This window comes from Mastomys coucha, unplaced genomic scaffold (assembly GCF_008632895.1).
Source record: "Mastomys coucha isolate ucsf_1 unplaced genomic scaffold, UCSF_Mcou_1 pScaffold1, whole genome shotgun sequence".
Classification (NCBI taxonomy): domain Eukaryota; kingdom Metazoa; phylum Chordata; class Mammalia; order Rodentia; family Muridae; genus Mastomys; species Mastomys coucha.
Genome location: NW_022196891.1, coordinates 63,290,304 through 63,303,882, shown reverse-complemented (window position 1 = coordinate 63,303,882; position 13,579 = coordinate 63,290,304). Strand labels below are relative to the sequence as shown.

At 39.5% G+C, this 13,579-nt stretch overlaps 1 protein-coding gene across 5 annotated transcripts in view; it reads left to right on the top strand.

Annotated features, from left to right (window-relative positions):
• The window catches only part of Pou2f1 (POU class 2 homeobox 1), a 149,184-nt gene that overhangs the window by 108,280 nt on the left and 27,325 nt on the right, over positions 1 to 13,579 (top strand). For all 5 annotated transcript variants that reach the window (XR_004123324.1, XM_031388175.1, XM_031388204.1 and 2 more), the window contains 4 exons: positions 266 to 439; positions 7,153 to 7,294; positions 8,848 to 8,993; positions 10,337 to 10,516. Coding sequence is in view for 4 of the 5 variants with exons in the window: in XM_031388175.1 (XP_031244035.1) it covers positions 266 to 439; positions 7,153 to 7,294; positions 8,848 to 8,993; positions 10,337 to 10,516 (642 nt within the window). In the remaining variant the exon portion in view is untranslated. The remainder of the gene's footprint in view (positions 1 to 265; positions 440 to 7,152; positions 7,295 to 8,847; positions 8,994 to 10,336; positions 10,517 to 13,579) is intronic.

Genomic DNA, 13,579 nt, shown 5'->3' with positions numbered 1-13,579 from the left:
ATCTCATGGAGCCAACTTGTATTGGCTGATCCAGGGGCCTCCACTGGAATGTGGCCAGTATCCCAGGTGTTACCTCATTGAAGAAAAGGAATTTTCCTTTCCTGGCATCAGATGCCTGTAACTCCTCAGCTAGGGGTGGAACCTCACACCCACCTACCCACCTTCTGTCCTCTGTGCTAGAGCTCATGTGAGTCTGTTTCCTTAAGATGCCAGCACAGTACAGTTATAAACTAAAGTGTCTATTTTTCTGTTCCTTCTCCAACAGCCTACCACCCCAACTCGCACAATAGCAGCGACCCCAATTCAGACACTTCCACAGAGCCAGACAACACCAAAGCGAATTGATACTCCCAGCTTGGAGGAGCCCAGTGACCTTGAGGAGCTTGAGCAATTTGCCAAGACTTTCAAACAAAGACGAATCAAACTTGGATTCACTCAGGTAGGATGAAGTCACCTGTTCTAGTTCACTTTCTGTTGCTGTGATAAAACACCGACTAAAACCAACTTGTGAAGAATCAGGCTTCATTCAGCTCACAAGTTCTAGCATATTGCTGATGGAGTCAGAGAAGGAACTTGGCAGAAGGCACTGAAGTGAAAGCGTGAAAGAACTCTGCTTCCTGGCTTGTTCCAGTATTCTTAACAGCCTGGGCCTCCACCATCAATCAGCAACTAAGAAATTCTCTATAGACATACCCACAGGCCAGTCTGACGGTGACAACTAAGAAATTCTCTATAGACATACCCACAGGCCAGTCTGACAGGTGACAACTAAGTTAAGATTCTCGCTTTCTAGGCTTGTCAACAAGTTTAGCCATCATGATGTTCTCTTACATATCCTTTCTTGGCTAGCTATGGATACTTTGTAAGTAGCAGAATGTTTCTCAGTCATATTGACTTTGGGTTTGGCTATAGTTGATTTTCTTACAGTCATTTAGCACTTACAATTTTAGATTATTGTGCATTCAGTTATGTTATGCTCATACATTTACTTGTGACATAATATTAGATTAAAAACTTCCAAATATGTTTCACAAAACAGGTCTCTGAAATTCTGTCAGTAAGCTGTGTTTTAGTAGATTGTGTTGGTGATAGGACTATTAAAGAACATGTGGAAGCTGACTACTGCAGATGAGAGCAGAGAAAATCCGAATCCCAGCGTCTGTTGAAGATTTACTTAAAGCTGCTTTACAGCAGAGTGTGCCCTTTCCTTTCTCTCAGCCTGCTGAGATTAGTCAAGTAAGAATTTATTGAAGATTTTTTTAAGTAAATTAATCAAAATCAAAATCTTTTAATGTCAGCTACCAGAGGGCTTGAAAAGTGAAATGAGAATGCTTACTGGTTTAAGCAAGCATTTGAGTACACAGCATGTTTTTTTCTAAGCACTGCCACTGGCTGCACTCCCTGATTAGCCTGTCAAAAATAATGCTTTGAAAGCAGGAAAGGAATTAAACCTATATTTATGTAAAATGGCAAAAGATCATTAGCAGAAAGAAAAAAAACTGAAGTATGGATTGAGTTTTATTTATAGAATCAGGAAAAAAAAATCTGATGTTTTCTTTTCAGAAAAGCTTGTACTCACACACTTTCCAAATTAGGCTGTGTTAAAAGTACGCAGTGCACGGCCTGCACTTTCTGTACATCAGAGATCAGAGTAAAGGTCGAATCTCTGTCTGCTGTAGGGACTTAGATTTCTTTTATTCCTTATCTTTGAGGATTTATTTTTGCTCAAAGAAACTCCATATCAAGAATTTACAATAGATACAATTGTAGATGAATTGCAGTTACATTTTTGAGGCGTTTCCAATATAAAGAAACAAATTAAGGAGCTGATGCTCACTACGTCAGCCTGATAATCTGGGCTTGATCCTTCAGAACCTCCGTAGTACATCCACACACAGACGCATCTGCTTATATACAAACAGACACACAAAGTAAATTAATGTAAAAATTTTGATTACAGTCCAGAAACATTTTAGAAATTTTGAAACAAATAATATGATTTGTTTTAAACATAAAAATAAACTAGATTAATACAGATAAGTTAATAGACTAAGAAGAAGGTTTAAGGCTAGCACATGTAACCGTGCTAGCTTTTGCCTATTAGCCACCTTATGCTCTGGAGTTCTCAGGTAAATGGTTGTAGAAGTGATAAGTCAAAGGTGTTAGCTTTTCAATATCTACCTTTTAACCAAACCTTGCTTCCCTTTCCCTTTTCTTGGCATTGGATCCAAAAATATTACCAGTGTGGGTAATCACTTGGTCTCTCCCCCTCTTCTTCCCTCCTTCCCTCCCCTTTTCTCTTGTCCCCACTTCTCACCCTCTTCTTCCCACCTCCCTCATACATATCACACCTTCATCCCAGCATTTTATTCTGTTTTGTGATTTATTTCATTTTGTTCTTGCTTGACTGCTACTTATTTTTCAGAATGGCCAAACAGCTCTGGAATGGTTTGTAAATCTCACTTATATAGATCAGAGTGCTTACTGCTGGTGCAGGATGGAAAAACCATCTGTCAGCCTTTATTTTTAATTCATATACCTTATTATAGTTATTCAAAAATAGCTGCATATTCAGTTTATTCATGTTTATATACATGCACAGTAAAATTTTCAACTTACTTGAGATAAATTCCTATTCTTTGCTTAAATACATTTTTAATGTTTTAAACACTTATTTTTTTAATTATGTGTTTAATTTTTATAAGCAATAGGTAAGTAGTAGATGCCATTACATAATTAGAAAGCATATCACAATATATAGCATTTTTTCAGATGCAAGTACATTCATTATTTCCAGTGTCAACCTTTGCTCCTTCATTTTGTTTTAAAAAGGTCAAAGGGATACAATATAATTTATATTATGTATGTTGAAACCAACTGATTAAAACTGTTGACTTGTGTAAAAAACACAAGAGTTATGAGAGTACTAAACCAAGATGTACCAAGTTAATGAAAACTAGCATACTAAGTGAGGGGCCTGGCATAATTACTTTCCAATTGCTCTGCAGGGACAGCGTAACTAAGGCAAATTGCAGAAGAAAACATTTTTTGGGTCTTGCAGTTTCACAGGATGAGTCCATGTTAGAGTTTTACTACTGTGAAGAGACACCATGACCAAGGCAACTCTTATAAAGGCAAATATTTAATTGGGGTTGACTTAAAGTTTCTGAGGTTCAGTCTGTTATCATCGTGGTGAGAACTAAGGCAACAGGCAGGCAGATATCCAGATCTACATCTTGATCTAAAAGCAGTCACTACAGGGCTTGTTTTTCCACACTGGGTGGAACTTGAGCATTGGACCTCAAAGCTCACCTCCAGAGTGACAAACTTCATCCAACAAGGCCTAATAGTGCCACTTCCCATGGGCTAAGCATATTCAGACCACCACAGCCACCATGGTAGAGAGCATGGTGTGGTAGGCAGGCAGGCATGGCACTGAGGCAGTAGCTGAGAGTCACAGAAAGAGAGCTCACAGGGATGGCATGGGCTTTTGAAACCTCAGAGCCTACCCCTAGTGGCACACTTCCTTCATCAAAGCTGCACCTCCTAATCCTTCCCTGGTTTCAAATAGACTCATTCCAACCACCACACGGCACTCCCTGCCCATAGGCTTGTAGTTATATCATAATGCAAAATACATTTGCTCTAACTTCAAAAGTCCCCATACTCTTTCCATCTCACGATTGTTCCAAAGTCTCTCTTGAGATCCAAGGCAGTCTCTTAGTTGTAACCACCTCTAATATCATAAAGCACATTATATTCTTCCAATGTACAATGTCACAAAATATATATTAGCATACCAAAAGAGAAGAATAGGAGCATGGGAAGGAAATAAAACACCAAAGCAAGACTGAAACCCAGCAGGGTGAGTTGAAAGGGTTAAATGGCTCTTCATATCTTCCCCCTACTTGAAGCTTTGTTTGACTGCAGCACAGTTCTCTCTTAAGCATGTTCTACGCCTGGTCTGCAGCTCTCCTTGGCAGATCTCCCAGAACTCTGACATCTCCAGTGTCTTGGTGTCTCCAGCGTAGTCCAGGCTTCACTCTCACCGCTTCAAACACAGAAGTCGCAGGGACTCCCCTGTCACATGCCTATCCTCAATGGCTTTGTTTCGGGTGTTTGGTTTTGTTTTAACCTCAGAGAAAGATTCCAAAAGCCCTTTGCCCTGTATCATTTTTTGACTCAAAAGCAAAAGCCACACAGCCCATCCTACCAAGTTCTTCTGCCTGCTTGAACTGGAACCTGGCCCCACCTTGAGTTACATTTGCATAAGCGTTGGTTTGGTGTTACTCTTTAGGGACAGTAATTTCTTAGACCTTTTGTTTTCACAAGTTGCATATTAGCTGGGTGGGTCTGACCTGAAGTCACTTCTCTCTTATTCCATTTTTCCTTATTTATTTCATCACAAACCTTGGCTCCAACATTAAATTTTCCCATGATCTTTGTCTCTGCAAACTACATGTTGTATTTCATTTTACCCTGATGCTTCTTGTTCAGGATCACTAATAACCATGCGAACAAGTCAATATTAGGCTGTCTTGAAATCATCTCTACCTATGAAATTTCTTTAATTTAAACCTAGACAGATTCTTAGAACGAGGCCAAAAAGCAGCCATATTCTTTGCCAAAGTATCACAAGAATCATCTCTGGCCCAGTTGCTAATATTTTTTCCCATGTTGCTCTCATCACTCTTGTCTTTCAAGCTCCTTTTAAGACTGGCCTGTTAAAAGCCCTGCTTATAGCATTCAACCACTTTCTTAGCTCACAGTCCCACTGTCTTCCTATGCCTGCAAATACCAGCATTGTTGGGCCTAGCACAGTAGTAACCCACTTCCTGGTACCAACTTCTTTCTTAAGTACTTTTCTGCTTCTGTGAAGAGACTATAGTCAGAAGCTTATTGGAGCTTACAGTTTCAGAGTGTCAGTCCATTACCGTCATGGTGGGGGAACATGTCAACAGACAGGCATGGTAGTGGACCAGTAGCTAAGAGCTCACACCCTGAGACAACCACAAAGCAAAAAAAAGTTAGCTAGGAACAGCATGGGCATCTGTGAAAAAATTTTTAATGAATTGTGCAATTCCAATGTCAGAAAGCATTTATTGCCACTTAATATCATATGCTCCAAAAAAAAAAAAAAAAGAATGTTTTATTTGGCTCCAGATTTCTAGAAAGCTATAATGTAAAGAAAGTAAAGTGGTGCCATAAGTATGTGTGGTTTTCAAAGCCCGAGTAGAATCCCTGGTATGCGGGAGGCAGTGTGTGATAGAAAGAGAAAGGGAAAGGTTAATGCGCCTGCCTATCCATAGCTTTAGGTACATTTTTATAAAAGCACAATAATCCACTTCAGTCCTAGTTAGAGATCATTCATTTGCTTTTCTGCAGTTTAAATGTAAGTGGTCACATGAGTGGCAACTAATGAGAAGCATAGTGTATATATGTCTTGGGGTTAAATATTTAGTATATTTTATTTTGTAGTTCCACATTTGTTCTATTTTAAACTTCTTAGTGAGAGTTGTTCATAGTTGGCATCTTGGCACGTGCTTAGAATCTCAGCACTTTAGATACATTTTTTTCTTGACTCCATGTAGAATAGACAAAATATCAAAAAGATGGACCTGTGAGATTAAAAAAACTCAGATAATCCCAACTCAAAATTGTGTTCCTAAAGCAGGGCATAGTAGGCACAGACTTAGAGTCCTGGTGGCACTTGGGAAATAGAGACAGGTAGATGACAAATTCAGAGCCAGTCTGGGCTACATGGTGAGCCCTGGTCTCAACAGATTGTAGCTAGAGAAATGACTCAGTGGTTATGACCACTTGCTCTTCTTGCAGAGGAGAGGGTCTGGGTTCAGTTCCCAGGTTCCTTATGCTGACTCAGTGATCTGTAACTCTAGTTCCAAGGGTTGTTGGAATGCCCTCTTCTGTGGCCATTATACAAACACGTTATTTATACATACATATAGGCAAAAACATACTTACACATAAATAAAAATCTAACAATAATTAATTAAAAATAACATTGCCAGGTTTGTGGAAAATTGACTCTCACAGTCGATAGAGTGAGCTTTGTGGAATTTTGAAGGAGAAATGCTATACTTCTCTGTCCTGTCACTAATCTAGTTGAAGTGGGCGTGTGAACCATTTAGACTCCAGGAGTTCCTCCTGTTATCTATAAAATAACTATTAAGATACATCTTTTTCAAACTAGAACAAGAGTGATCCAGGTGGAAGAAAAGCACTGTGTACATTTCAAAGGTGATAGGCTCGTGGAGAAAGGCATCTTTTGTAATATATTCAGAGGACCACTGTTCTGTTTCAATAAGGTTACCAAGTTTCCTGTGCCTATGAAGGTTTTACTAAATGGGTCAAACCTCTCTACTGTGAATTTCTACCTCTATAATGGCTACAAACGTGGTCCTTTAGAATACCTGGTTTTGTGATCAACTTTGAAATCTAAACTAAGGGTGAAAATAGATTTTTTTTTCACAGCTTCCAGAAATACTTATAGGAAAAACTATAAAGAATGAGGGGTCATTTCTAAATTTTAAAGTAATTTATGTGAAGTTTGGTTGGTTCAGAAATCCCTGATTTAGGGGCACTTGCCTTTAAGCCTGATGATTTAGGACTCAATCCCCAGGACCTACATCTACCTACAGGTAGAAGGGGAGAGCTAGCTCCCCAAGTTGTTCTCTGACCTCCACATAGGTACCATGGCCCTCTTGGGTTCTTGTACATATTAAATAAATAAATAAAAATGCAATAATAAGAATAAATTGCTGGGCTTTCTACACATCTAATCCCTATAGGTGATGCAGGTAGATTTAAAGAGTACTTAAATCATGTTGCTTGTATTACTGGAAGGGTATTAGTATATCAGCACTATCTTTGAAGACTTAGAAATGTTGGTATGATGGTTAAAATTATATAAGGTAGAAACTCAAAATAGCACGTGAGGCACTAATGGAGGCTTCCATGTCAGGACCCTGCTAAGCGCTCCCTACAGTCCTAGGCTGGACTTGGAGGTGAAGTTGGTGGGAAAATGTAGTAAATAGAACCACAGCCAGTTGTAGCCTTTCAAAATAGAAGTTGGAAGCATTAATACCATGAATCTCTTTTCCTCATTCTCTTTTCCTGTTCTACATTATTCAGGGTGATGTTGGGCTCGCTATGGGGAAATTATATGGAAATGACTTCAGCCAAACCACCATCTCTCGCTTTGAAGCCTTGAACCTCAGCTTTAAGAACATGTGCAAGTTAAAGCCCCTTTTAGAGAAGTGGCTAAATGATGCAGGTAAATGAACATAGTAAGAAATCTCTTTATTGTCCATGGGATTTCCTAGGAGAGATTAATCTGCAAACTGGGGTCTTACTGCATTGGTGATACTACAAAATGTTGGATCCGCTAATTCTATGAAAATCTTTATAATTTATGATTATGTAAATCAGATATTTCATCTTCATATTCTAGTAATTACAGTATAAATAACCAGCAATAATTACAGCCTTGGATTTTTTTTTTTTATTTGAGCTAGGTTTAAGGATGGATATAGTTTTTTTTGTTTGGTTGGTTGGTTTTTTTGTTTTGCTTTTGAGGATGAGGATTAGAAGGCCTCTATAGAAACTCTTGAAAACTAGACAGGTAATAGACAGATTATTCCTTCCTTGAGTAGATTGCCATAGAATTTGGTCCTGATAATGTTTCTGCTTTTGTTAAAAATGGCCACCTAGTTCATACAAAAGTTAGGCTTCTGGTCGTGAATTTATTTATTTTATTTTGAGACATCCTTTTAAAAACTTTGAATTTTGCTGGGCGGTGGTGGCGCACGCCTTTAAGCCAAGTACTTGGGAAGCAGAGGCAGGCTAATTTCTGAGTTCAGGGCCAGCCTGGTCTGCAGAGTGAGTTCCAGGACAGCCAGGGCTACTCAGAGAAACGCTGGCTCAAAAATCCAAAAAAAAAAAAAAAAAACTTTTGAATTTTTAAGCCACAAAATCACAGACTTCAGGAGATAAAGGAACCACAAAGACGCCTAACCATGTAGTTTCCTTTGTAGATAGAAACAAAAATTAGGCCTTTGGAAAAGAAGAACTTAGACATACCCACACCCCTGGCATATTGATTCAGTAGCTGGGGGAAGTTAAACCATCTGTTGTCTTTTTTGCAGTCACAGGCAAGAACTACTGGTATGTCCCATCTTAGTTTTCAGACAGTAGAAAGAAAGCCATTGCCCAGGCTTCTTCAGGGCTTCCTAACCTGACAGAATTCCAAAGTACCCTCTCTTAGCTCTTGTGCCAACGAGAAACTGAAAAGTCACCTTTAAATTAAACATTAAATAATCCAATGAATTTTAAGAAACATTATTCCTTTTTAGTCTCAGCTTATAAACAAGCAAATGAACTGAACTAGGGAAGTGTAGGTGGAGGAATAGAACCTTTGCATTCTCAGAAACAAACCAAAAATGAGTGGTAACAAAAGTAAGGACAGTGGAAAATCAACGGTAGTGAGCAGTGCTTCCACAGAGATTACATTAAGAATCTCAGAGCTGGAGAGATGGCTCAGCGGTTAAGAGCACTGACTGCTCTTCCAAAGGTCCTGAGTTCAAATCCCAGCAACCACATGGTGGCTTACAACCATCCATAATGAGATCTGACGCCCTCTTCTGGTGTGTCTGAAGACAGCTACAGTGTACTTACACATAATAAATAAAAATAAAAAAATAAATAAAAAAAGAATCTCACGTTACCACTGAGCAGTAAACTTTTTACCAGTTTTATTGTTCTTATGTATTCTGCATGTGAATCCTTAAGCTCAGTTTTGTGTGTGTGTGTTTTCTTCATTTTTTATAGAGAACCTCTCATCTGATTCTACAGCATCTAGCCCAAGTGCTTTGAATTCTCCAGGGTTGGGGGCTGAGGGCTTAAATCGTAGGAGGAAAAAACGCACCAGCATAGAGACCAACATCCGTGTGGCCTTAGAGAAGAGTTTCATGGAGGTCGGTGTTACTTTTCGTGTGTGCCATGCTGTTAGGGACTGTAGATATTAAAGCGTAGCCTGTCTTCCCCCACCTGTGGGCATTCTAACAGGAGAAAGTAGGATACCTGCTAACACTGCACTCTAGTGCTGCAGGACTCGAGAGACAATGGTTCTAATCATGCGAGCATTCGGTAGGGAGCATAGGACCTAATCCTGCAGACTGGAAAAGGTGGGAAAAGAGTGCCTTACAGAGTCATCTCATAAACATAGGCCTCCACAGGAAACCATGCCTGTTCAGAAGAAACACTGGGGGTTTGGTTGGCTAAATTTTAGTGCTTTATGCCTAGAATGGTAGTTTGGGGACACAGCAGTGAAGACCTCGAATATCCTATTATGGAGTTCAAGTTAATTCAACAGATATTTGGCTTTAAAATAGAATTTCTGCTTAAGGAAACATTGAGTCAGGAGTCTTTCTTGGCTTTTCCTGTTATTAAGAGCACATCACATCACTTGATTTCAGGGTGTTCCTGCACCTATGAAGCTACCTTCCAGTCCTGTCTCAGAAGCACAGTGTGAGGTCCATGGTATTGCGAATAAAGCACTGAAAACTCATGCATTCGTAGTAGTCCATAAGGTTGTTAGCTTTAAGATTAATAGACTTTAGCCAGGCATGAGACATTCTAATCCCAGTGCCTGGGAAGCAGAGGTAGGTGGAGCTCTGTAATTTTGAGGCTAACCTGCTCTACATACAGAGTTCCAGGACAGCCAGAGCTACACACTAATTCCGTCTTTAATAATAATAATAATGATAATGATGATAATAATAATAAAGGATCATTTATTCTGTTGATAAAAATTTAATAAGTGTAGTATGTATTAAAATACTTTTGTAGAAGTTGTTGCTAAAGTAGCTTAATATGACATAAGGATTCTACCATCTTTTTCTAGCTAGCTTCTTCCTATGGGTACACTAGTTCAAAAAGTAATTTCATAAAATTGGTTGTGGTGCCTTTAATCGTAGTACTGAGGAGGCGGAGGCAGGCAGATGTCTGTAATTTGAGGTCATTGTGGTCTACATAGACTGAGGTTTGATTCCTAAAACCCCACATAGTAGCTTAGAACCACCTGTAATTGCAGGTCCAGGCGATTGAACACTGTCTTCTGCCCTCTGGGGTCACTGTACATATATGCAGGCAAAACACTCACATACATAATAAATAAATACATCTTAAAAGAAAAGAAACAAAGTGTTCCAGGGCTAGGATATAATTCAGATATAGAGTGTTTATCCCTGAATTCAATCTCCATCATGGCAAATGAAATTTTTAAAATTATAAAAGATGGGCTTTTTTCCTCTCTTAGAATCAAAAGCCTACCTCGGAAGATATCACCTTGATTGCTGAACAGCTCAATATGGAAAAGGAGGTGATTCGTGTTTGGTTTTGTAACCGCCGCCAGAAGGAAAAAAGAATCAACCCGCCCAGTAGTGGTGGGACCAGCAGCTCACCTATCAAAGCAATTTTCCCCAGCCCAGCCTCACTGGTAAGAGTGGATGTGGAAGGGATACACTCTTCAAGGGCTCATTTTTAGTCTTACAAATGTCCTAGAAGGAAATTCACTTCCTAACAGTTGTCTTACTCTTCCGTTGCTGTGATAAAGTACCATGAATGACCACAGCAGCTTACGAAAGAAAGCATTTCATTTCACCTAACGGTTTCAGAGGCTGCGTTCATGATGGTGGTGCATAGGAACAGCAGAGAGCTCACATTTTGATCCTCAAGTAGTAGCAAAAATTCTGGAAATGGAATGAGCTTTTGAATTCTCAAAGCCCACCCCCAGTGACACATCTCCTCCAACAAGGCCACACTTCGTAAACTTTCCCAACAGTTCCATCAACTGGATTTAAACATATAAACCTATGCCATTATCCTGATTCAAACTACAACAGTTTAGGAAGTGTGTCTGTGTGTCTGTGTCTGTGTGTGTGTGTGTGTGATACATGTTAAATAAATATATAAAAATGTCTACTTTAAATATTTCCAAAATTATAAAATCTCTCATTGTGAACTGAAAAATGTACTGGTTTCCTTTATTTCTAGAAGTAAACAATTTGAAGTCTTTTCTGGTTTTTTGCATTTTTATCTGTAGCCAAGAAGGTTCCATTGTAGCAATAATGGTAGATTTGTTCCTGAAAAACTGTTGTTCCTTTATTACCATTCAGTCCTGAAGCCCGTTTTAGTAAACTTACATCATTAAGTAACAGTGAATTCCCATAGTCAATCTCAAATCTTCACTCTTGGACAATAGCTCAGCCTTCATATAGGACCTTATTTAGTCACTTCTGCCATTTGCATTATAACATTATTCCTAGATGGAAGAGACATGCTGTGGTCCTATGACTCCCTGACTTGACTTTTCTTCCCTTTAGGATAATTGTAGATCACTGTCATGCTGCCAGACAGGCTTCAAAAGAAGGCCGATTGTTAGCTTTACATTTATGTTCCTTTGGTTCTTGCTACTCTGCTTCTATTTTATTTTAATGCTATTCCTTGCTACAATCTCTTTCCCTTCCCACTTAGTCCTTTGAGAAAAGTTTTCTCTATGTATCCTTGGCTGATGTGAAACTCACTGTGTACACCCAACAACTCTGGAACTCACAGAAATCTCACGGCCTCTGCTTTCCAGGTGCTGGGATTAGAGGCATATGGCACCACACCTGGCTCTACAAAGTTGTTTATTTTTAATAATTAATTTTATTTCATGTACATTGGTATTCTGCCTGCGTGTTTGTCTTTGTGAGGGTATCAGAGCTCCTGATACTAAAATTAAAGACAATTGTAAGCTGCCATGTGGGTGCTGGGAATTGAACCCAGGTCCTTTGGTTAAGAATATTCAGTGCTCTTAACCACTGAGCCATCTCTCTAGCCCCTTCACAAAGGGTTTTTTAAACTAAAAGGTTATGGGTTATTAAATGGGAATGTTTAATCATAAAATTGATATAGTAACAAATCATAGTCATTAGATAAGTTTTTAAGATTTATTTATTTATTTATTTATTCATTTTATGTGTATGAGTACACTATAGCTGTACAGATGGCCGTGAGTTGAACTCAGGACGGCTACACTCGCTCCAACCTGGCTTGCTCTCTCTGCCACGCTCGCTCCGACTTAATACACTGTAGCTGACTTCAGACGCACCAGAAGAGGGCGTCAGATCTCATTACGGGTGGTTGTGAGCCACCATGTGAGCAGTCAGTGCTCTTACCCGCTAAGCCATATCGCCAGCCCTAGATAACAGTTTTGTGTAGGTGATTGTTTTATTTTTCAGGCTTAGCTGTCATAGAAAGAGAGCAGGGTCTTACAAAACTGTAAAATAGGGTCTTACAAAACTGTAAAATATTTTTTATTACAATATTTCAAAAAGAAATGCAAGATTGTTTTTAAAATCTGCTTCACTAAAGCTTGGAAATGGTGGGGCACATACACCCTCAATGTTTTATTAGTTCTTTGAGAACTTCAATATATTTTAATTGTATTTCCCCCTTTCCCAACTCCTGCAGATCCAAATACAAACATACACACAACTTGTTCCTTTTTATTTTATTTTTTACCCATCAAGCCCATGTTTTGCTGCACACACATAAGGTGTGATTGACTTACCAATAGCCACAACTTAAAACTGACTCTCCTGCTCCCAATGGGTATCAGTTGCCAATAGTTCCACAGCTAGGACTTAGAGTTCATGCCACCTCCCACTTCATGCTGGGATTCTGACTGGCTGGAGCTTGTATGGGTCTTGTGCATGCTGTCATAATCACTGTGAGTTCATATATGCAGTGCCCTTGTAGGTCAGGAAAACAGTTCATCTACCTTCCCTAGCCCTTAAAACTACTTCTCCCCTCTGCTGCAATGGTTCCTCAGCCTTAGGAAGAGTGGTGGTGATGTGGATTCCCTTTTAGGCTGAGCATTCCTTAGTCCCCTGTTCTCTGCACCACAGCCAGTTGTGAGCCTTTGTTAATCTTTTCAAAAAGGAGCTTCTCTGGTGAAAGTTGATAGATGCTCTAATCTATAATGTTAAATATTTAGAGCTGGTTTAACATTATGCCCATTTAGCAGAGTAATATTAGGTTCTCCCCTTGGGCCTGTGATCTGTCTAGCCACAGTTCCCTGGCCCCAGTAACAGCACACACTTTAATCTCAGGTCTCAGGAGGAAGAAGGAGGTGGATGTTTGTATTGGAGGCCAGCCTAGTTAAAGCCGAGTTCTAGACCAGCCATAGCTACATAGTAAGGTTGTCTTTTGTTTTGTTTTGTTTTTGTTTTTGTTTTTCAAAACAGGGTTTCTCTGTGTAGCCCTAGCTTTCCTGGAACTTGCTCAGTAGACCAGGCTGGCCTTGGTTTCAGTGATCTATCTGACTCTACCTCCCAAGGGTTGGGATTAAAGGCTTGCACCACTACACCTAGCCATAAGAATGTAAGTCAGCCAGTTGGTAGTGGCATACAACTATAATAGCACCAGCGCTTGAGAGGCAGAGGCAGGCAAAGGTACTGAACTCAAGGGTAGCCAGGGCTACAGAGAGCAACCGTTTCTAAAAACTGATAGGTAG